Source organism: Geospiza fortis, unplaced genomic scaffold, assembly GCF_000277835.1.
Source record: "Geospiza fortis unplaced genomic scaffold, GeoFor_1.0 scaffold45, whole genome shotgun sequence".
Taxonomy (NCBI): Eukaryota; Metazoa; Chordata; class Aves; order Passeriformes; family Thraupidae; genus Geospiza; species Geospiza fortis.
In genome coordinates this window covers 4,221,996-4,247,365 of record NW_005054327.1, presented here as the reverse complement: position 1 = coordinate 4,247,365, position 25,370 = coordinate 4,221,996, and the positions used below count along the sequence as shown (strand labels likewise).

The 25,370-nt window shown below is 39.5% G+C and overlaps 1 protein-coding gene across 1 annotated transcript in view; it reads right to left on the bottom strand.

Moving 5' to 3' along the window:
- Window positions 1-3,714: 3,714 nt before the first annotated feature.
- The window catches only part of TBC1D4 (TBC1 domain family member 4), a 111,277-nt gene continuing 89,621 nt past the window's right edge, over window positions 3,715-25,370 (bottom strand). The window contains 9 exon segments of the mRNA XM_014307050.2: window positions 3,715-5,965; window positions 7,579-7,755; window positions 9,461-9,630; window positions 11,865-12,024; window positions 14,756-15,000; window positions 15,449-15,607; window positions 16,950-17,108; window positions 20,809-21,018; window positions 21,980-22,140. Of these exon segments, the coding sequence (XP_014162525.2) occupies window positions 5,738-5,965; window positions 7,579-7,755; window positions 9,461-9,630; window positions 11,865-12,024; window positions 14,756-15,000; window positions 15,449-15,607; window positions 16,950-17,108; window positions 20,809-21,018; window positions 21,980-22,140 (1,669 nt within the window). The 3' untranslated portion in view covers window positions 3,715-5,737.

The window sequence follows — 25,370 nt, the reverse complement described above, 5'->3', positions numbered from 1 at the left end:
TAAGGGTGAAGCGCTTCCATAATTCTTACACGAGAGCAAAGATGAAACACCGCAAGACATTTATTTCTGAGAAAGCTCTATATGTCATTTAGTGTCCTCTCATTATAATAAAGTCTTTGACCACAAACATCACACTTTATTACAAACAGCATGCAAATAGAGCACCATGCTTCATCAGACAGAGGGCCAAGTTCATACTCCTCTCTAAAGAGCCACAGCAGGCACCAAACTGCCACATGCACACGAGCTGCATGCACAAAACCAACAGCGACACCTCGTGGGCAATAGTCAAGCACAAAGCTAATAACTACGATTTCTTCTGGAACATCAACTTTAGGAGATTGATAATTTTTAAAAAATGAAGGCATATGTTCTTTTGTAGCACTGGGGGATAAAAAAACCCCACCCCTTACTGCAGAGGATAATGCAGACAGCCCAGCAGCTCCACACAGAAATAGTCCTGTATCCTGCAGGAGCAGGAACAGTACCAAAGGAGTCCTGACTGCCACTGGGGGCCTGCCCACAGCAGTAGTTTGAATTGGAATCAGGTATGTACTTCAAAGGACATCTCCCCCTCATCCTACTTTCTGCAGTTTGGTTTGCATGCCAGTGCTGTCCCCAGCATGTAACACTAAACTGGAAGACAACATTTGGGAGCACAAATTGCACAGGGCAAACGGGCACACAGTGCCAGGCTTGACCTCACCTGCAGCAAGGAGCCCAAACATGCAGCATGGAGTGATGGCCAGCCTGCCCAGAGCCTCCACGGGCTGCTCTGAGTATTTAGCAAACCAGGCTTTGGTGTCCCTATGGTGTTACTGTGGCTGGTTCTGGCCTCCAGCCAGTCTGGATCTGCACCTCACACTGTCCCCCAGGGAATCTCTAGTCCCCACGTCTGCTGCTGATATCAAGCTAGGAGGAGCTGCGGGCTTCCTCAGGGGGAAAGGAACATCTGGATAGACTACAGAGCTGGGCAAACACCGACTGAATGAAATTTAACAAGTCCTGTATTGTCTACCTAGCATGGGGCAATTCAGGTAATATGTACAAACTGGGGGATGAGAGGCCACAGAGCAGTTGCGCAGAAAGTGATGGTTTGATGGCAAGTTCAATTTGAGCCAGCAGTAGCCATGACAGCAAAAGGGCCAACCATGCTCTGGGGTGCATCAGGCACAGAACACTTTCCCCCAGCAAGTTCCAGCAAGAAATTATATTTGGCACAACAAGATATATGGCACTTGTGTCATCTCTCAGCACACGCTCTCATTGAAAAGAAAACCTATAAAATAAAAAACCTTCTTACTTTCCTTTATCAGAGTGAAGACTTGAGTAAGCTGCAATTTGAGCATAGAAACAGTCTGGATAAACTCCAGAAGTTTTTTTAATGGTAAGACTACAAACAAAAATTCCCAAACCTCTTGTCAAAGGTGGCTGCTGAGCAAGAGCTCTGAAGAGAACAGTTAAGGTCCGGAAGACTTCTCAGCTCAAAGGAAACACCAACAGAACATTCTGGTAAAGGAGCACTGCCAGCTGCTTCCTTTGGTCCACAGTTAAGGTCAATATTAAAGTAAAACCAAACAGACCAAGTGCCAATCTGTGCAGATTCTACTACACAGCAAGCCAGTCAGCACACAACCTGTCAGCTGCTCAAGGCACACCATAATCTTTGCTTCACTGCCCAGCTTTTTAGTGGTACTACATAGCTCAACACACTTTCAGACAGAGTGAGCTATCATGTTAAACTTTAGGCATATAAACTCTTGCACACTGGAACAAGGATATAGCTAAACATTGGGTATGTCTTGTATTTGAATAGAGCATTAAATTTTGTTTTATCTAGTCACTAGACAGACTGAGGAAGGAAAAAGTATAGGCTAAATTCAAAAGCCAACACTGACAGTAAAAAACGAAGCACAGAAATACAGAATCAATTACAATTCTTCTAAAGGATGGTATAGCCTGGCATAAATCTTGACATGTTACAGCCTGCACACGCCTGTCAACACCCATCTATGACTACAAAAACTGACTGGACAATCACTGTTAACACTGCCTGGGGTTATTCACCTCAGCCCAGAAAAGGCTATTCACCCTAATACCTATGTGGTTTCAGGTTCAGATTAAGTGTCCAGATGCAGACCCCTGGATCACTGTAGTAATATCAAATTCTTTTGTACGTTACAAATTGTTCAGCTTTCTTGCAGCGATACTGAGCTAAGAGGGCACAATCAAACCACTTAAGATTAACTAGGTTGGTGATTTCAAGTAAGGCTGATTCTCTGTAAAATCTGATTTATTTTTTTTTTTAATGAAAGGGAACAAATGCAACTTTCAGGGACCTTGAACAAACATTCCTCTTTTAAGGAGAGAAATAAATACTCTACTTTGTAGGAGAAGAAAAAAAAACCCCAACAAACAACTTTCTGGCCAGGTTTTCCATCCATAAAAGAAGTGAATACCAGAGTAGCCTTGCTTACCAGACTGACTTATTTCAGCTCTATTCCTGCCAAGTGGTACTCATCACCTACCAGCCCGTTTTCAAGCTAGGACATATGTGTTCCCAGACTTTGAGAAAAGCCCTCTACCAGCAGAAAGCAGTCTAAGTCACCTGTTCCTGAAAACAGCAGATAGTTTTTGCTCTCAGCTTCTGGAGAACCAACTGTTGAGGGAAAAGTGAGAACTCTGTTGTGCTTAGCTCAGAGAGAACAATAGCTTTGTTCTGAAAACTTTTTTCCCATCAGAAAAACAAGATAAAGAAATAGAAAAACAATTTTTCTGATCCTAGGAAATACACCTTCTCCCAAGTAATTATCTTTGCAGCTCTGCCTCTGGCCCACTACACCTTAAGACCTCCCTCCTCATAAGCTGCACAAAACAATTGTAAAGCTGTGTTGCCATCATATTGCAAAAGTCCCATACCTTCTTGGTGATTTCTCATGAGCAGCTCCTCACAGCACTGACTCCTTTTTCTTCACAGCACAGCCAACAAACATCAACTCTCTCCTCAACCAGCTAACCCTTTTGGAGCACTCGTCTTCTTATTGGACACAGCTGTGGCCTGTTAAGGGCAGGCCTGTTCCTAATCTTTGGTGATTAGTGCAGCTGCAACTCAGGTGTGAGACTACCTTCTGCACTATTCTCTTACATTCTATCCCTCCACAAAGCTGTCCATACCAAACACACATCCAGTTCAGTCTTCTAGATGATCTTGCTAGTTACTCATCGGAAGATGGTCTGGAGGATACCTGCTTGAGTGCAGACTTCAAGCTCCATGGCCTAGAGATGCCCAGTTACAAGGCACTCTTGGGTTCAGCACACAAACATTATCAAGTGTCCTGATGCCATGAGGAACTCACCCCACTGTGGTTCTACTTCTGTAGTTTATTCCCATGTGTTGTTTCACCCTCCTCCCCCTTCAAAGCCAGATAAACAAAGTTCATCAAATTACTATTCTCAACATGCATATATATACTAACTGAGCTGTTACAGAAAAAAAATACCTTTAAAAATTTCATCTTCAGTTAAGAACAATGTAAGATTATTCTCCCCAAGAAGAATATCTATCCTTGTACTCTGTGTACTTTTACAAATCCTGCAGGTTTTCATCCCCACAACTAGAAACTAAAGCCAGATCCTTTTCATATTTCATGTGAACGATACTATTGAGAATGAGATTGGTATTTGAAGTGTAGAAAAATAAAACTAGCCAGAGGCTATGGGAAATGCAGCAATGACATTTATTGGAATTTCTCCAGGCATTACATGAAAAAATTTTAAAGTGAAACAGAGGATAAAGCTCATTCAGTGCATCTTTAAAAAAAAGATGTATCTGAATAATCTTGGTTCTTTGTAACAGACGCTGCTGCAGTTCCTGGGATTAGATTTTTATGTACACATCAGCTAAAACTCACTCTGAACCAAACTGCAAAGAACTGCTTTTTCACTTGGCATTTTTCCATCTAGTACAATATGACATTCTTGAAACATCTAGACAGATTTCACATAATTTTATACACAGTGTTAAGACCTTTCACCCCAAATGTAAAAAGAGAGACTATTAAGTAAATCAGTATCTTTAATCAAATAAAACATCACGGAAGTAAAAAAACAACAACAAAAAACCCAGGAGAGCCGAAGCCCCTGAGTTCCACAGCAGTGTGCAGCAAGTAAGCATTGCTGTTTCTCACTCTTATGGTAACATAAAGCATAATACTTAGAAAGCACTGATATCCAGTCCTTGCTTTCTAAATTGGACAATCTGATGTGAAAAGACACTGCTGTATTTGGCACTTTGCTTAATTGGTTTCCTTACTAAAAAGAATAAGTGTTTCCTGAAATACAGTATAGACAGAAAGGGATAACATGAGCCACTGTAAAATGCAATTAAGGGTTCAGACATGCACTCCAAAATACTTGTCTATTTCACATTTGTCTAAGCTTTCTCAAAAATTCCACTCAAAAACATTTTCAAATCTATATGCAACTTTTTATACCCTCTATAAACGTAATTTCTCCCTTGAAATGATCAGAGTTTATCCCACCTTTTGTCCAGAACGCACAAATTCATGACTTTTGTTTTTAAAAAAAAAGACCACAAAGTAGTATTAAAACAGGAATAGCCTGGAAAGTGTTATTAAAACTGTGCCTGCACTTCAGGATCCCCTTTGAAATGTATAGCCACTGTATATATGTGAAAACTGAAAGGTACATATCTGAGACTTGCTTGGTCCTCTCTTGTGCACTCACACTTAACTTCCTGCAACCTACCTCAATTTCTTCTCAAACAAAATTTAAAACAGCTTTCTGCATCCCAATACAATTAGACAAGGCTTCTTGCAGCATTTCTTTGGTTAAATCAGAGCTCCTGACACACCTAACTCTTACAACAGGCACGTCTCTGGTGGAAAATTAACATCAGGATAAATCCCATCCCACTGTTGTGCTCCCTGTTTCTCCATCAACCATCACCCTCAAGCCCAGGGCAGGTGGAAGCAAACAGGCCAGGAAGGAAGTGGCAGTCACTGCTAGCTCTTGCCTTTGCAGACACGATTCCTTAGCTCTGGGCAATGGAGGCGGAGCTATGATGCGATGATTGCTGGTTTCCAGTTCCAACATGCACCTGGAATTGCGCTGCTGACTGCGGCAGCCCAGGCAGCGGGTGGCACTACAGCTCCTTCTGTGCAAACCATGTCATGATACTGGTTCTGCTTGTTGGTCTGTGCTCACAATGTCAGTAGAATTAAAAGAGAGGCACGCATGAGTTCACACAGGTTTTCCACAGAAGATGTGAAACATGCTGCTCTTTGGAGGGAAAATTACATTCTCTTTTCTTTTCTTCAAGTATTATTCAACATATTCAATATACATATATATAAAGACACATTATCCTCATTTCAAGTACAAGACAAGCACATCCAAAGTGAATTTGCAGACCACCATTATCTTTGTCTACTCCAATTTCTCCTTTCCTTTAGGTCAACTCTAAATATACATCTACTCATCATAATTACATGTGAGAATCCTTTATTTCTCCCTTGTGATTTATTTACATAATCATAAAAAAATTAATAGCCTGAATTTGCATTCTGACACTTGAAGGCCCATCTGTAACTGTGAGTGTCCCAGCACTATTTTTGGGTAATACCATTGCCTATTGCTAAGTAGCTATTGAAAGCAGCATACTCATTTTCTCGTTCCCTTTTTGTGTTTGAAGAAATGCTGCCTCGAAAACCCTGATTTATGGCTTACTCCATATTTTATTATTTGGGTTGTAGTTTACTTCCTTCAGGAGCAGTTCACAGTCAGACAACACTTCTGCTGGCAAATACTTCACTATCTGCTCAAGAGTCTTTTGATATGTTATCTTCTCCTGTTCCAGGGACTGAATTACAGCCTTCATTTTGTTCTCTCGTGTCAAAACACTCTCCAGGCTGGCTTCCAGACTCTGAATTTTAGCGTGAGCAACCTGCAAACAATAACGTTATCATTAATTGATACATTCTGAATAGTTTTCTCTTAATATTATTATATTATTATATAGTATCATAATATTAAAATTATGATGTTTTTACATAGCTACTTCTAAAAGACATCTGTGTGGGCAGACAATACTGTGCATACTGTGTATCAAACACAAAATCTCCTCATAGTGACCAGATCAATCTGAAGAATTTCTCAAAGCTTTACAGAGGGAAGGAGACATACAAGTTGCAGCAAGCAAGGGACAGCTGAGAGTAACAAGGAACTGGAGCCAGAGGGAAAAAAAAGAAATCAGCAGCTGAAGTAGCACTGGAAGACATGACCTGTCTGACAGTGATGGAACAAGGGGAACCCTCTGTGATAAAGTAGGTTAGAAGGATGAAGAGGTTGGAGGGAAGGAGAAATTCAACACTAAGTCTAGAAGCAGACTGTGTTCCCTATTATCCAATTAAAAATCTACAGCTTCCTCTGACTAGTCAAAGAAACCCTGGACCACAGCAGCAGCAGTTCCCTCAGTGGGAACTGGAAGAACTCGGATTGCTCCTAGGAAAGGGTATAAGCAATGGGATGAAGAAGTTATGCAAACAAAAAGGTGAAGAGGTTAAGCACTGAGAAAGATGCATTATTGTAAGGCACTCTGTAAGAGCAGAAAAGCTTTGATAGAGCCTTCTAAATCAGCCACTCAATTATTCTATGCCTTTGGTGCATTTTCAGAACTGAGCTAAAAGCCACAGCTGCAGTAAATAAAGAAATAAAAATAAGAAAGAAAAATCAGTAATAGTAAAAAGTTCAAGTGATTCCTGTTTTCAGTATCAAAGGAACACAGCACCCTTAGACCCTAAACACAAAAATAATGAGGCCCTGATCTGCCCTTTTTTCCTTCCATTTTTCTGTTTCAGAAGCTGAAAGTGTTTTCTGAGCTCTTTGCAATGCTCTTTGGAATGTTCAAATTAACAAATATAGCGAGAAATAGCCTGATGATGAAAAAAACAAGACTTTATCTTTCAAGAAAATGCAGGACAATGCATCATATTGCAACTGAAACAAGTCTTGGCCAAGCTATGAGACAAAGGGCAAATAATGAAGGAGGAAGGGCTTTTTTCAAGCACAACTTCACCAGGAAAAGCCTGGTGGGCTTTCAGATGTAATCAGATCTGCTAGGAGAGATCACCTCCCAAAAGCAGGACTATGAGTTTCAGCAGAAGGAAACAAAACAACACTGCCTACAAAGGCCTGGACCAAAGAAGTCTGCTGTACTATGGATTATTTCTTAAACCTTTCCAACAGGGAAGCAGAGAGATGAAGGGACAGAGAACTCACTTTTCAGAAAGATAAACAAATTTTGCCAACAGATTTTATGGCAGATAAGGGTAGAGAGATTTTGAGAAAAAAGAAATCCAAATCAAGAAGTCTAAGGAATGACAAAGAAGTTCGAAGTATGCCTAGCAGAAGTGAATCACTGTAATTAAGAGAACTGCTCAACTACACAAGGTCTTGCAGTAAGAAGGCTTCTCACATACACTTAAAACAATACTTTTTCCTCTATTGGCTGAATCATAGAAATTACTTCACCATGAGTTTGTAGCCGAAGCCGTTTACCTGTAGCTTCTCCAACAAATCCATGTTCTGCCTCTTCAGATGATTGTTTGCCCTCTCCAGCTTCTCCAGAGGTTCACCTTCATCACAGGGACTCACATTTTCCTGCAGTTCATCCTGAAGAACATGGTACTCTACTTCATAGGCATGGAGCTGTTTTGAAATATCCATCTCAAACACCTGCCATGAGAGAAATGACCATTTTTAATTACAATAGGGAGGACTTATTCCATGTGAATGTTTGACCAAGAGTCAACTCTCATTGATTAATGCTTTTCCTGTTCCCTTCAAAAAAGTATTTTAAGGGGATGTCTACAGTAAGAGCATTATAACAGAGCTGTAGCCATAATAAATCATAGACTTCAAAATAAATTGGATCATGCCTTTCACAATTACCAAATACCATCTCTTACTAATGAGATGTATCATCAGAAAAGTCTTATTCAATCCAAGAATTTTATAATATGATAAAGTTTTATTGACTGCTGCTCAGGAATTTTAAGAAGTTCAAAACAAAATTTTTAAATCTGGGATTCATCCAATCTCTGCCTTCAAAACTGGATCCCTTGACTCCAAGAGCTCATTTACAGACTTCTGTAAAAACATTCTTCATGATTACAGTTTCCACGTGCTCTATCCCTGAATGATGACACACTACTTTCTTATTGGGATGCATAGGGAAAAAGCATTGTGAAGACCACAGAACTGAGCTTCTAACAGTGAGCAATACAACAATGGGACATAAGACCCAGATCTGTTTACAAATCTAGTCACAGCCTCTGAGCTTCAGAAAATTACCAAAGATTTTAGACTAGGATTGGAAGGATGTCTACAGTGACATCAATTTTCTGTTCCCTATCCTAGAGATCACAAACATTCCACCAGACACACACAGATTCCCTGCCAAAACAAGTTCTATACTACTTTCACTGTTCTATTGTATTTAAATGAGATAAAACTTCAAATTATGTTGTGTTCAAGCTTGGTAAGTACCATTTTCTTCTACATAGCTACCTGGTCAATCATTTGTGCATTACAGATCTCCATAATGTCTATTTTTCTTTCATTTCCCATTATAAGGGGATGATCCTGGGAACTGTAAGACTGAGCCAAACAACTGCTCCTGCAGCCAGGCTAGGTAGCAGCACAGGATACAGGCAGTGGATGCAGATGTGGAAGGCTGCTCAGCATGAGAGCACACCCCAGGCCAGCAGAGCTGAGCTGCCCTGCCCTGCATGTAACCACATTCAGCCCTGCAGGCATCATAACCCATTCTTACTCTATCAGACCTGGCTTTGCACAAAGCCATTTCTACCCTGCCCACACAGCAGGGCTGCTCTGCAGCCCATGCAAAGCACTGAACAGATTTAATGTCTAAGATTATTAAAAGTGTTAAACTACCATCTCTATCTTCCCACAATCAATGAGTTGTGAAAGACACCAAAGTGCCTGACACAGGTTTAGCATGGCAATGGCAGTCCATGCAATGGGGAAATGAAGATTTACATTGTCTAAAAATGAATTCTTATCTAACAGCACCTGAAAGAGTCAAACCTGAACAAGCCACAGGAATGCACAAGTGTTTACTCCACTCCTGCACATGGACATGGTTTTCTAGAGCTCTTCTGTTATCTCTGAACTCCCACCTGAATGGGGAGTGCTGCTCGCAGTTTCACAATTAAGGTAGTAGACAGGCTCACTCTCAATTTGCAGCTTCAATGCAGAGGAAATTAAGTTACAGATATGAAGATTCCAGCCACTGACAGTATTTCTCAAGAAGCTTTACATATCTTCTTCTGAGAAGACACTTGCCTGTAGTGTAGGCATTATTCTTTTAAAGTAAACTAAATACGGGAGGGGAAAGTAAAGAGAAAAACATCCTTACCTGAGTAATAATTTTTTCCATTTGAGGTTTAGACATATCTGGAATAGTGGTTTTAAGATAATCAACAATGTTCTCAAAATTCTCACATCCCATTATAGATGTTTCTTGACTGCTAAGTAGGCTCAGTGCTACTTTAAATATGACTTCTGTTCCTTGAAGAAAAATAATGTCTAAAAGAAAAAACAATTTAAAATTATTTTAATTTTGAAAATGGGAGCTAGAGTCACTGGATTAATACATATATTTACTGGGATGTTCTTTGTAATCAAACACAGTGCAGATGTATTCAGCTCAGAAGTGCAATCTGTCTTATTTCAACATGAGGATAAAGCATGAATTTTCTTTCATCTTACAGACGTGAGAGAGCATTAAGGAAAATACTGCATGCTTATTATGTCTGTAGCAGTTATCTGCAATAAGCATTTCATCACTGTCTGCCAGAGACTTTACCCAACTGCTAACTGGTTTTAAGTGCTCCTGTGACTGAAAAGCAGTTGGGGGTGGGGGGGATAGATCACAACACAACTCTTCTACAGGCAGAAGTTAGTCTTTAAAAAAAATTTTAATTCCATAAACAGTTATATTATTTTCAAAATTCATTGTAGTGCTCTTACTGGCTATAATCTAAGCCCTAAACCTTTACTTTGAGGTATAATTACATGGATAAGAGAGGAAAGTCTGGGCTCTGCAGGTCAGTAGATACAGACTGTACAGAAATGGGAATCTTGAGGAGAGTAAATAGAGATTCTGCCTCATGATCAGTGGTGGATTTGAAGTTACTGAGATGAAGGCAGCACATGGGCATTTCAAATAAACCTCCCGAGCTGTTGGCTCTGTCACACCACAGGGTGTTTGTCCACGGCTACACAACTGAAGAAATTCAGTTCCTGATCCTGATACTCAAGAGGTCATCCCTGGCCTAATCCAGGATCACAAAGACACTGATGAGGCAGCCATCTCCCTCAAATGCAGCTCCTGAAATTCTCCCTTCTCAAGTCTATACTCCACATTCAAACAGCATAATTATAAGTATATAATTTCTGAAAGGTAGACAATAGCCATTTGTTTCTGGTATATGACAATGGCCCATAAGACAGCAAAAATTCAGGAATTCAAAACATTAAGAATTAAAATAACACAGTAACTTTTCAATTTTAAAATGGGAACATGACTTGCTCAGCTTATTTACAGAGAAGCGAACACCGAACCTCCTTCCCATCTTCCCCATCCATAAAAAATTCATTTAGGAAAGGAAAAAAAAAAACACAAGCAACAAAAAAGACAGAAACATAAAATGCTCAAGTGTCCCAGAATTCAGAAATCCCACTGGGAAACATATTCACATGACAGGTACACCACTGAGAAAGAGATACACCAATCATTTGTTCACCTAGACAGCAGCCAAAAAGTGTTTGCTGTAAATGGAAAAAAAACCCTCTGCAACTGAGAAAGCACTGGGTAAAAAAAAAAAATTAAAAACTTAAAATCAAACCCAACTAACCAAAATTCTCTTCCTGCCCCCAAGCCAACACACCACAGAAACTGAGAACCTAACACACTCCAGTATTAAAACATGAGACAAAGTAAGTTGAATTTCCTAAGAAAGGACAAAAGGTGCCCTATCAAAACAGAAAGATCAAAGGGGAAAAAAGTATCTGATTTATGAGGAAGTTCCTTACACATGCATTTAGATTCTTGGTGCATATACAAGTACAGTGAGTTTTGCATTAATAGATAAATTTAAATTAAAAAAAGGTGCATCACTAGAGATTTGACTAAGCTGGAAGTTCTTGTGGATAAGAAAAGAACACAAAAATAATTACTTGACATCCTGACACTGTAAACACTACCAGGAATAATCAATATTTAGGCTTCTGTACTAGATGTTACCTGAAGAGGAGTTTTTAATGAAAAAACTATCTAAAGGTAATCAGAGGCATATTATGAATCAGAAATTGTTCAATATATACGTGAATACCGAAACCAGCCTTTAAGTTCAGATTTGCTTGAATTTTTTTAGAAAGCACTTTAGAATCACAATTCAGAAATACATTTTCTTTTTTCAGTTCGCGAGTTCGGCAAGATGAACTTTTCTATTGATATAAACGGAATACATTTGCATAAAATACACTTGCAACAATAAACTTTCTGCTATTTACATTTCAGAATTCTCTTAGGTAGTAAGAGAAGATATAATTATTTGCTCAAGTCTGATGTTTCAATAAATACCTTTTGGATTTTCCTCTTACAAAGGAGCTGACATCCCACTGTGAAAAGTGTTGCTACTTGCCACCCACAACAGTCACCCCAAATGTCCCCAGCATGTAGAAAACTACCCCTGGAGTGCTTCAAAACACAATGGATGTTGTTCTGTTTATTATTTCAATAGAATAAACTTTCTTACCAAACACTCTGGCTACAAATCCTAATGAAAATTGAGATGCGAACAGCGTAAGAAACCACGGTGCAGCATAAAGACTGGGACTGATTTCATTCTCTTCAAGATGATTATACAGGTCTCTGTGATAATCATGCAGAAGCCTTGAGAGCTGATACATCTGAATCTACAGTGCATGAGGGGATTGGAGGGGGGAGAAAGTAAAGAAACAAAAGTTCAGCTTTACTCAGTTTTCCAAATTATTCTTATTTCATTCAAGGGAAATTAACTGCAGTACAGATGGCACAGTAAAATGAAGCTTAATTGCCTCCCAGGGCCTCAAGTGGTATTTACTCATGTATAAACAACCTGCCACTAATGAATTAAAACCAACAGGGCAGTCAATAACAAAGAACAATTTGAACCTGATTACTAATGAAGTCTATTTCAGATTCACAGGCTTAAGGTAAGAAGGGAATATATTGCTCCAACTTTGTCAACAAACCAGAACTTTCAGTCTTGAAGCAATGAAAGTAGTTGTACCTCTTCCAAAATGTCAAAACCATGAGTTGTGACTAAACTCACCCATTTCAGCTTTCATTCTTTGAATTTTGGCCTTATTTTTACTGCATTTAAAACTCCAATGCTACAGTCATCACAACTTTAGACAGTTTCTGTACCCACAGAATACATTTTACACAGAGATTTCCAAGCACATCTCTCAGGGGTCCTGTGGAATTTAAGATACTGATGCAAAAAAGTGTTGATGTACAACCTATAAAAGGTTGCAAGGGAAAGTGGTTAAAAGGTACTCTTCATGGCTAAAAATATCACTCTGTGGTAAGTTATTTCCTTGGAATGCTTCTCTCAGAAAGCAGATGAGAAGCAGACATATATTGATTAATTGTCAGGTCCAATTTTATTGTCAATAGTGCTTTATGCTTAAGGTGAATCTGTTCCTCAATAAGAAAATGACTTTAGATTCAGCTATTTTCCTATTTTAGAATTCATGCTTGTTCCCTACCAAAGTTGAGTGCACTTGAAGCTACCTGTTCATCAGCACTGCACACAAGCAGAGGGATCACTTTCATTTAGGCAAATCAGCTAAATTTGTGCATGCATTTGAGGTCTTGCTTTAATTGTGTAAGATACCAATTAAGCCCAGTTTGGACAGTGTCAATACAAAACACATGTATGAAGTCAGAATTGCATCACAGAGCAGTGAAACAATTGGGATAGTTCATTATGGACCAAGGATTTAGATTACTACTTTTTCCAAACAGCAACTAAAAAATCTAAGTTTAATAAGTTTTCATTATCCTGAAGAATCATCCAACATTTTTCTTCTACACAACTGAAGCCAGTTCTGCCTATAAGCTTGCTTGTGTTTCAGTACTGTAAGTCCAAAAGAATTTTCAGTACTCTACTCCTATTAAAAAACAACCCAAATATAGTAATATAGTAAAATATAGTAAATTTGTCCTGAGCAGACAAAACTTTCCTTTAACAGAAGAACTGCCTAGAAGCAAACTGTGGGGAAAGACAGGTCATTTAATTTAAAAGGCAAACAGTGCTACAAGTGGTAAACTTTCTCAAATTTAAGAGTGTTCTTACTAAGAGGTTCTGCCAATGAAAGAGTCACACTCATTTGAACTAAAATGCCAAATCCCAGGCATGTGAAAGCTCTCAAATCATCAACTGTTGGAAGCCTACAACTGCAGTATAACACACACTAACTTAGAGAGCATCTACCGGGGAGGGAAAAGCCCACAAACATGCATTTATCACACTTTGACCCTCAGTGGTTTAAAACATATTTGTGTGGGGAAATGGAACAAGAGGAGGCAAAACAATGCTTTTTATGGCTGTTCACTCTTATTTCATCAAAAACAAACTTGTTATAGCATACTTACATCCACAGCCCTCTAGGGTTTTTAGAATAAGCACATACAGTTTCTTTAACTACAATCTAGTCCATTGCTCTGGACATTTGCCAAATAAGCACCTAAAGTGACTGGTCATGAAAAGTGGGATGAAACTCTCCCTTTAGTTTTACTTAAGTGTTTCCTATACAGGGAACACGGAAAAAAATGAGGCTTTTCTATCTGCTGCTTTGTTTTCTCTTCCTCCACTGTGGATTATAGAAGGTTTAACTCAGTCAATGGTATATTCCTTTATAATATAAAGGGTTGATAGCATATTATAATTATTCAAATCAGGGGACAGTTGCATATCAAGCTGAAAGATTTCTCAAACTTTAAACCCTAAAATTTATACAGATCTGAAAAATTTTTTGTCTCCCTCCTAAACAATCTTGAGTATCTATAGCTAGCTGTTAAATAATATTGCAGAGCATGCATCATTGCATAAGATAATTAAACGATTAAAAATTCATCTGCTTTCTCTCTCTGATGAGGGTGATGGAGTAGAAGACAACGAGAGAAAGCTGAAATGAGGAGTCAAGGCAGAGCAGCCTGAAACACAAATGCCTGCAGAATACATTGACTGGCCACTGTGTGTCACTATTGACTTGACTTGGCCTTACAAGAGAGAAATTTACATGCAAGTGCCCACGGACTGAAGAAAAACAAAATCTAATTAATTTTTAAACTCCATCCATATGTGACAAAGCATATCAGTTTTTTTTCTGGCATAAGGAAGAGAGAGCAGTGAGGAAGAGAAAAAGAAAGGCAAAATAGCAGAAAGAATTTCTGAAGAGATGACAGGGCTGTGTGACAGGAAAACTCTGAAAGTTTTAAACTTCTGTTTGCAAATTTAGAGACAGTAAAATATACATGTACCTCAAAACCTCCAAAACAGTATAAGAAGCTTCATAAGGCCCTGGAGAACTTAAGCAACCCCTATAATGGCTCAAAAGTAATTTAAAACTCTGGTTTGCTCCAGACGGGCTGACTTACCTGTAGGGACATCATGTCTGGTCTGTACTGTTTACGGAAGCCAAGGTCATACATGAGGAATTTCAGCATTTCAAAGGCCTGCTCTTCACTCATATGCAGAAGCAGCACTCCAGCTACAAAACTTATACCTTGACAATAACCAACTTCTTTGTCCAGCAAAGAATAGGCTTTCAAGAGGTTAAACAGTGATAGCTGTCCTGCTCCCAGGTGTGTGGAAAAGTAAGGATGCGTAGGGAATGTCCGTCCTGATTTAAAAAGAGAGGAGTAGTTGATACTCAATTCTGCTGAAGAAAAGCCCCAATCCATCTGACAAACAGCATTTCTCCTCCCTCAGACAGCTTCTCTTTGCTTTCATATGCAGTTTGCCTTTAATCACATCAATCTGTATCTTAGCACTGATTTTGGACTGACCTTTTGAACCCACTTAATATTCTCATCTGCACAGAACTTGCAGAAGCAGCTGCCTGATTTGTCTTTTCAGACAGATGGAGAAGGGCATAAATATGAATGGCATAGCCATAGCAGAAATCATCTGCTTACAGGACTCTAAGTGGCATACACAGAATGTATCCTGATGGCATAGAAAATGGAGCTCATAGAGCAGCATCTATCTCCAGCAGCAGCTTCTATTATGACTGGTGTGTTTTTCACTCAAAGACCCACAAACCAGTGGGAAAGAACAGACAGACTTACCTAGATCTACAAGGATGGCATGTTGTTGAGCAGTCAGCTGTTTCAGAAGTTCTTTGTAAGAGATGTCAGGAGGCTGCTGCTTGTTTGGCAGCCTGTGCCTGACTCGGTGTTGCACAGCCAAAAATTGCCAAATTTCTCCCCGACGACTTTTTGGTACACCTGCAGGTCAGCCAAAAAACAAGAGGCCTAAGCAGGGGGATGCTTTTAGTGCTACAACAAAAGAATTTGCTTTGTTATAATTTTGGCTGAACCACTCTGGAGGAACCCTTACAAAATGAACTCCACTCTCAGTGTGTTCACTCAGGAGCCACTGCTCAGTCCCACAAACTAAACATGAACTACAAACTTAAGGGCAATTACACTGAGCAGTATCCTGGGAAACTGAAGTACAGACATCCCTTGCTTTGCCACTTCTGAGCTGCTAGTCTCCAGAAGGAAAAGATGCACAACTACACTCAGAATGTAGAATGACCTGTTTAGAAAAGTTGAACTAAATTCAGAAGTGTAAAATTCGGGGAAGTCCAACTCCTCTTTCCATTTGCAAAGGATTGCCCATGTCAGTCCATAGATGTGGGGAGATACATTGCCCTTCAGTATCTGACTTTGTAAACCAACCTTTGAAAGTCAAAATGTCAACTCTGCTAATACCTTCCAGGTAAACAATTATTTAACAAGAAGACAAGTTAATAACCATATCCTTGTTCCCATCTCTGAACTGCAATCCAACAGCAGAAAACAGGGTATCAAGGTAAATAATTTGTTGGCAGACTTCTGCAGGTCACTAACAGGAACTGCTTTATATCTACAATAATTTACTTTGGTAGCAATTTAAACTTCCCTTCTGTACCACAGCCAGATTACACTGAATTATTTTTCAGCATCTGTAACACAGACATGAGATTCTATGGAAGAGAGCAGAGCAGTGCAATCAGGCCCTACAGCTGCATTATACTAACAAGGCCCTTTGAATATCCTCTTAGCCTATGGCTAGTCCACAGGAATATCTACTTCAAGACAAAATTCCCAGCCTTTCAACTCCAGGAAATGAAATGCAAAGTGACCATATTCCAGACTCTCCAAAATTTGGCTCTGATTCCTCTAGGTTTTGGGCACAGTCCACAGTAGACATTATGGTCTTGCTGTCTCAGTAAGCAAGTAAAATCAGAACATCTGAAACTCAGAATTGGATCCACTGAGCAGAAACCAAAAGGTCACAGCATTGGCTGCAGAGGCTCCAAGTTCAATCTTGAATGTAATTACACATGGAAACAAGATGCTGCTTTCAGGAGTATGAGTACACAAGTTTCTGCATTGCTGACATTGCAACCTGCAGACACAGCAGAACCTATTTTCTGTTCTGCAGGAGAAGGCAGCACCTTTATGAAAAGAAGGCAGTTTTTTGCTACTGGAAAAAGTGTATTGCTGATTTCTGTTGGTATCAGAAGGGAACAAAAAACACGATCTTGAGACTTCAGAGCTAAAAGCCCTCATACATAAATACCTTCTTTTAAAGTGGAATGAATATCTTCCATGTCACATCGGATTTTGGCTCTGCAGTTTAGTAACTTCTTATCCCAAATATTTATGGCATCTTTTTGACATGTGCCAACTTCATCATAGTCCAGTTTTACTTTTCTTGATTGGAGCTCATCTCTGCTTGCTAGAACACAGAACAAGAAGGAAAAGCGCATAGAAAACCAGAATATCAGAAAATTACAAGATAACAACAAACACACACACCCCATTCAAGTTAGATATATCTATCCAACAATCTGACTGGTGATAAATACATCTAGAATTCTTTAGTTTATAGCTTAGTTGGGGCCAGTTGTCATAAGATGTTGCACATAACAATTTAACTTCTCTTACTGGGTCATGAATATTAGCAATTCATGAAACACATAAAAATATTTTTTAAAGCTTGGGGGAGGAAAAAATCCACTAAACAAAACCCCACAGCACCTACTCTGCAAAAACACCTTTGATCATTTTATTCTTGTTTTTATTGAACATTACAACTGTTTTGAGTATGGAAAGTCCCAAACATATGAATGTTTGTATTAGAGACTTAGGCAAGCAAGCTAGGCAAGTCTTCTAAACTGAAGTCAGTCAGAACTGACTGATTCCAGTTCTTACATGGCCCTTAAGAGAGCAAAAAGAGCTCTTGGCACTGGCATCATCAGGTAGACTAGTGCAAACAGAATGAACTAGCATGAACGATATCCAGAAAGACACATTTGTGCTGAAGCACAGAACTTTTGCTGTTATTAACTTACAAGCTTTGCTGCATAGAACAACCTGTTACAAAGTATTTATTACACTACTTCTGAAATAAAGCTGCATTGTCACCCTGGCATTTCATGGAGAAGCAGTTTTCATTTCCATTACTAAGAAATTAACTCTGGGTATTTTATTATTTATGATGCACATGCAGAAAAACACTCCATTTCCTCTAACTACTGGTACAAAAAACTGAAACCAAGACTTGAATATGTCTTAATACAGAGAGATTTGTTTAACTGTCACTGGAGTGAACTGTACATTTTACAACATCATCTCTGAGATGCAGTTGAGTTTATCTCAAATTTGCCTTGATCTGTGCACACTACTTCTTGCAGAAGCCCCCTTTCTCTTACAAATGTATCCCCTTTCCCACCATCACCTCTAGGTGAGAGCAAACTCTCGCTCACATTTTATACATCCTGCAAAACACAACCATCTGTTCCTTCGCCTACTCATCTCACTTCAGCTAGAGTCAATGTTGGATCAATCCACAGGATCATTGCCTAGTCCACTCCAAAAATGACAAATTATTTCCAAAAGCCCAGTGTTATACCTCTGAGATCTTACCCACTCAAGACTACAAGGGTCCCTTCAGAAGCAAGTATTATGCAGGGTGCAGTGCACTGCCATGAAAATGGGAGTGTGATCTTAGCACAGGAATTTGCAGTTCATCTGGGGCGATTCCAAATGCTGCCCTACTGCTGTATGATTTCACCCAAGAATTCTCACTCTTGTAAGCAGCATGCAACAGATCCAAGCCAGCAGTAAGATATCTCAGTGTGACAACTGTGCAGTTAGCCCTAGTGAAAGCCAGCAAGTTTGCCTGTCAATCATACGTGCCCTCCCTATGACCCCATCCTTCATTGTTTTCAACCATCCTTGTTAACATTTTCCCTAATCATTGCTAGGCGGCCTGCTACTTTTTGCAGCTCTTGTATTTCTAGGTGACCTACTGAAAAAAGGAGCTTCTAGCTTCTCAGAAAAAAAGAAAGAAAAAGAAAGCAAGTTTGTGCTATTGACAGAACTTACCTTCTGTAAAATAAAGAACTAATAGCATTCAAGTCTCCTCGACAGCAAAAGGAATGGGAAAAGAGGTTCTATTAATATTTGGTACATAAAAGTCAACAAATGATTAACAGAAATCCACTAGAAACACAGCAATTCCAGTCATGAACCAGTCTAATATATACAGCTAATAAATTCCCAGCTAGGAACCTGACTTCAAGCAAAGAAATTTCTGCATTTCTGTTACTGCATTTCCCTTTCCTGAGATGTACATTTAATTGTAGGCTAGGATGCAAAGAACTAGCTGAACCTATGCTTGTTTGGAATGTATCAGCTCTGCCCACGTCCTGTCCATAAAATGGCCCATGTTATAACGGCCCACAGGAAGGAAACCTAGAGATAGGTGTTAGAGCAGTTTATTTTTCACCCTTTGAAAATAAGATTATGAATTCTAGCTAGCAAGAGCAGCAGTTTAAGCAGGAGTACTCATGAACCTGAATACAAGAATGGAGACATGCTCCTCAGAGCACGAATGAAGAATGTGGGCTGGCAAGTGTGTGCCAGTTCGGCATCTCCACTGCCAACACTCCTGTTTTCACCATGAATGATCAGGCAGGAAGAACTTGATTTCTACATGTTACAGAATGGAAGCAACTTGTAATTGAGTCTTAAGGAACTGGAGTGATTTAACAGTTTTCAGTACCCTCAGCCACAGGTAAATACAGCAAAGAGTTTATCCCTCAGCAGTTTGAAGTATCAGAGGGAATAACATTAAATTAGTCACCACAGCAGATCTCCAGCTTCCTCACTCCACAAAAATAGACTATTTGCTAAAATGGTTTATGAAATTAAGATTTTGGCTGAAGTTCTCTCTAGATGTTCTCTATGAATCTAGGAGTTTCCACAGAACTGTGTGTCAACAGGGAGACAAACTGCAGAGAGAAACAGCACCAAGAAATACACTACATGTGTAAGAAGTACATTCAAGGATGTACGCTTGTAGGCACATGGAAAGACTTCTGTCCTGATGCTTTTATTTTCTCTCCCTGCCTTCCCAATAAGCTAGCCTAAAGAAGAGAGTTTCCACAGAACTGTGTGTCAACAGGGAGACAAACTGCAGAGAGAAACAGCACCAAGAAATACACTACATGTGTAAGAAGTACATTCAAGGATGTACGCTTGTAGGGACATGGAAAGACCAATAAGCTAGCCTAAAGAAGGAAAAAGAGTTAACTGATCTTAACAAGATCATTATGTTTGAAGTAGTATGGTAGTGTGAACAATCAGACTACCAGATAGGTTATACAGCATAAAGGAGAAGATGAAGGCAGCAGTTGTAGAGAGGACACTTGGAATTTTCAACTTGCACCAAGAGCTTGTTAGTCTATTATACTGAAGAATTATGTATGCTAGGATAGACATTGCATCCCATCTTTTAGTTGTGTGAGTCTTGACCAGCCTTAATAAAATGTCCTAGCCAGAAGCTGAGGCAGTTGACAATCAGAGTGGTCAACTTTATATCCCTCACTAACAGCACTCAATTTTCAGTGTACAGTGCTCATGTTCCAAAAAACCAGACATACCTCAAGAGAAAGTTGCTCAAAAATCATATTTGGATTCAAGCATTAATAAATTACCACAGTGATGTGGTTAATGAAGAGCAAAAAGCCTGGAGAGAAAGGCCATGAGCTGCAAAGGACTGAAACGAGATAGAAAGGGTAAGGTTTACCATACCTAAGTGTTCACACAGCACCTGTTCTCCTCACTTCACATCAGAACTCCTAGACTCAGACAGACACAACACAGACTGTAGCATCCTTTGTCTAACATGCATCCAAAAAGGAAAATGTATCACTTTGTTCTCTCACTAAGATCACTCATTTAAAGTCAGGCAGACAGAGAACCTGGTAGACCGTGAGACAGGACTAGGAAAACACGGGTTTTTTCTAGTACTGTTAACTAAAAAGTTACAGAATCACATCTCTGTTTGAGGTGCCCAACACCAGAACAATTTTCATCTTCACGCAGCAGAATCTGCAATAGCTTTTAGGGGTATTTTCTAAATAGCTAACCTTCCAGCTTCTGGTTTTCTTTTTCCATTCGAAGTAACAGAATTTGTTGATGGATGGCTTTTCTCCACAGACTTTGTAGTTCTTCTGAGTTTTTCCTCTCTCCTGTTTTATCTGGACCATCCTCATTTTGCAATACTAGAACAAGAGGGTCTTCCTCCAGGGGTGGAGCAAGAGGAGATAAGGGTAACAATTCACTTCCATCATGACCATCTGCAAAGAATCAGAAAGCTATTACAGCAAACTCAGATTGTTTGACATATCATGAAAATCTATGTCATAACAGAACAATAAGAGCTGTCTTTCGCATTCAGCATGACTTGCTGATTCCAAAATGAGAGAAAACGCAGTAATTATTATAAAAAACAGTAGAGAATTATTTTTAAGTGTTTTTTTTGCATTAATAAAGTTATATTTAAATTAAGTAGAGTTAGATAAAGGGTCACCCAGTATTTCAAACCTTTCCCCTGCCAGCTCCTTCCAGTTACCACAAGACATTTATCCATAGAGCCTCCTTTACAGTTGAGCTTGTTTACTGCTATGATTTACCACAGGTTCTATATTAAAGCTACTTTTTCCACCTGCTAACTGCACTACAGAGAGTGCTGGAGCACTTCTTTTCCACCTGCTAACTGCACTACAGAGGGTGTTAGAGCATTTTGTGGTCACTAAATATAGAGCTTACCATTTGCCTATGGTTTTGATTTCTGCCAAATGGGAATTTATGAATAGCATGATTTCAGCTGTTTCAGGAGTTTCTACCTTAAATGGCTTAAAGCTGTAAGAATTATTAACACAATCATCAGGTGCTATATGCACTACAAGGACAAGATACAAAACTTAACAAACACTCCTATTATGTACACACAGGTCAGGGTAAAATTTCCTAACTGTTAAAAATATTATTGTCAGTGAGACCTGTCTTAATTTCCTTTGCTACAGCAGCCATAGCAGATTGCAATTAATTTGATTTTGATGCCAAAATCCTCTCTTCAAAGCAACAAAAACCTAAATAGTCTAAAGCCAAATGAGCACAACTGATCTCTAGCGATGTTCTAGCATGAATATTGTACCACACTGACTCCCTTCTCCCTTTCTTATTATCACATGCTGCAGCTCACTACAGTATTAAGTAACAACTGCTTGTTTATTTTCTTTAAAAGCACACACAGACCTGGATGCTGCATCTTGGAAGGAGATTTATTCATAGGTGAAGCTACCTGCAGGAATATTCTCCGCCGCCAGGAGATGCGGCGAGGCGTGAGCGTGGCCCCCGCAGCATTTAGAGATTCACTGCTGCAGAAGGTTGATGTTCTTTTCTTTCCCTCCCCATCACTGAAGGAAAGAAAAAGCAGATGGGGTATTTAAAGTCAGTATTCCTTGTAGGAGAAAAAAACCCCTTTATTAACTCTGTCTAATGTATAACCAAACCTGCAGGAGTATTTGTGGGGAAGCTTAAGAAGGCAAAGCGTGCTGTGTGTGAGCTTCACCTTGAATGCTGAAGTGCCCAATTGTTTTTCTTGCGCACAGTGCCATGAAGTTTGCACTATATACCACCAGGAAGCATTCACAGCATTCATACAGGGCTCAGCCGGAAGTTCAGAATAAAAGCTTAACTTTTTGAGAAGCTAAGAGAGAAACATGGTAATACTTTGCCTCTAACTTTGACAGCAATGGATTTTGTTTTGCTACACATCAGTCTTCTGGGAGAGATCTGATGTAACACCCCTAAAAGCAGAGATGGTGCTCCAGTGGAGCACAACACTCCATTTAGTGCCATTTTAAATGTCATGCTGAGCTCACAGGTGAATATTTCATTGGAGACAATGTTCTGCCTTCCCATATAGTCTCTTTCCTAAGCTTCAAGAAGTGGATGCTTCACTTGGATAAATGGGGACACATGTCCTGTGCTCATGTTTTATCAGCTGTAGGAACAGAGACCCTGCAAACAGAGGGCAGATCTTCTCCCCAGATGCTGTGTAGAAATATAATTGCACATTAATTTTAATAATTAAGAATTTAATCTTACGCTGCTGGAAGAAACAAAGAGAGGATACAGGAAAGCTTTACAGGGAGGACACACCAAATACACCTTTCTACTGACTATTGCCAGAAGAAAAGACATTTAGTTTTTATAAGTACTTCATCCAATTTCAGAAATATTTCAGAATTTTGCATTTGTGGTAGCAAATTAGGTGCACAAATATTGTATAGCAATGGGCACAATGATTATCTACCACTAATCCTTCCATGTAAAGTCAAGAGCACAAGGCACAATTACAAGCTTTTAGGAAGAGAGCAGAGGGAGTTGTTTCTACAGCTTCACCTTCATCACAGGGAAAACTGCTATATCAAAACAGTAGCTAAACCTTAATTTAAACCTTCATCCTGTAACAAATGTCAATGCTATAGTGCAAGGATCCTAAAAAGCTAGATGAAAGGAAAGCTCAGCATGTTCACTATGTTTTTAGTGGGAAGGCAGTTGCAGGTGATGGCAGTTTGCAACTGGAGTCCACCCCCCCACATCTGGCTTGCACGGGAGAGATCTGCAAGGGAGGACTATGAAGTTTCAGCTACACCAGTCTACCAGCTACACTATCTTAATCAGCACTTCCTAACTAAAACTCTGTGCTCAATGAATGTGCTGAATTCACCAAGCTAGGACTGGCCTTTTTGTTACCAAAGCTGTCACTATGCTAATGACCTACAACAGCTCCCTGATATTTGTGAACCTGAGTGACCAACCAGACTCGCTATCATACCAAAGTATCAGACCTTCCTTCTGTATCCTGGCAGAGAAATAGCCATGACTTCAAACTCAGCTACCAGCAAAAGGCACCGACCCCTGCTCTCCTCTAAGAACAGCTCTGCCAGCTGGGAGCCCTGAATAACACATAGTCTGAACTCTCCTCCACTCCTGATTCAGCTTCCATAGTGCCCCAGCTCCCTATAGCATCACACTATTGGTGGGTGGTTTCAGTAGATCCCCATGGTGCACTAACCTAAACGGCAACTGTGACAATCTTCTTTGTCTCACGCCGTGTCTCTGATAATGGGTTACCACTGCTGTAGCCAAACTGTAGCCAAACACAGACTATTAGACTGCAACACTCATTCTGAACCTGTAGGTGCTGTTTTGCGAAGGTATTTCAGTCCAGCTCTTGGAAATGGGGTACTGAGTTTGGATCTATATAATTCTAACTTATGTTTCTATAAATAACTGTAACAGAGCTACTTCCTACTATTTCAAGTCCTACATATCACCACACGTTATAACACAAAAACTGAGTCATTCCAGGGCTTACTAAACAGACACTGTGTAACAAGGGAATGAAAAGTTCTTTTTTATTGCTGTGTAGAAAAATCTATGTTCAGCTACTGTGCTTCTGACAGTCCTAGGAATAGTGTTCAAGTAGTTTACAGTAGCAAAATTCACAGAAAAGTCAGAATAAGAAGGTGGCTATTTTAGGGTATGAAACTAACCTGTTTACAACATTTGAGTCATGGAGTTTACATTGAGATGAACTAATCACATTTGCTACCTCATGAAGCATGCAAATCATACTGCTCTGAAGACCTGTATTTCTCTTGTTAAATCCTCCCTTCACAAAAATCCCCTGTCACTTTAAACAACTAATACTAATCACCTTCTCTTTGAAAGAGCTGTCCAGTAAGCGATTAGAGGAAAACTTTTGCAATGCTCAGAAACACCTTGTCATATTAACCCAGGAAAACACCAAGATTTAGAAATGGAGCAAAGAGAGTTTCCTTATTTCAAGACAGACAACTCCTAGCTTAGTATCAGATCTGAAGGTGTGAAAAAATACCCTACAGAGCAAAAGCAGGAAGAAGTCAGAGTAAAATGGTAGTGTCTCCTACTCTAATGAAAGGATTCAGGAGGTTGGTGCAAAAACGCAGTTTCTCTAAACAGGGTGGGGGTAAAGGGAAAAAAAATTAGCTACCAGCTGCCACACAATAAAGAGGTTTATTAATGTGAGTGGAGAGACTAAGCCAATGAATCTCCAAAACAAGAAAAACAACTTCTTAAATAGAGCTCAGTCATTGCCACGGAAAAGCAGAGCAGAGTTTTCACTACCACCTACACAGACATCTTAGGTGGACATCTGCCCATCTACAAGGGAAACATGATGCAAGGTCACCTAATGGAAGAATCACTGAAAAAAGATAACAATGTAATATTCTGTATTTAAGACATATGCATTACAAGTCAGTTTGGAGAATGATGGTTCTCTGCAGGGTTACTTACCCTACATTTCTGACCCAATACAGAAACCAAAACACATTTATCAGCTTGTATACAATAAAAAGTGAGCAGCTGTAAATGCAATATAATGCCTCAAATATTTCAGTCTTTATTTTCACCCTGAAGCTCTCTGAAACAAATACTCAAGAGTACAGAGTACTGATCTTGTAAGGTTCTATCTCAGGTAACTGCAACACAGTTTCACCCATTCACTATTCCATCAGGTAATGCATAGCATGAAGATGAGACAGCTACTTCAGGAGAAGAAAATGAAAAGGAAAGAAAGAAAGAAGAAATCTCA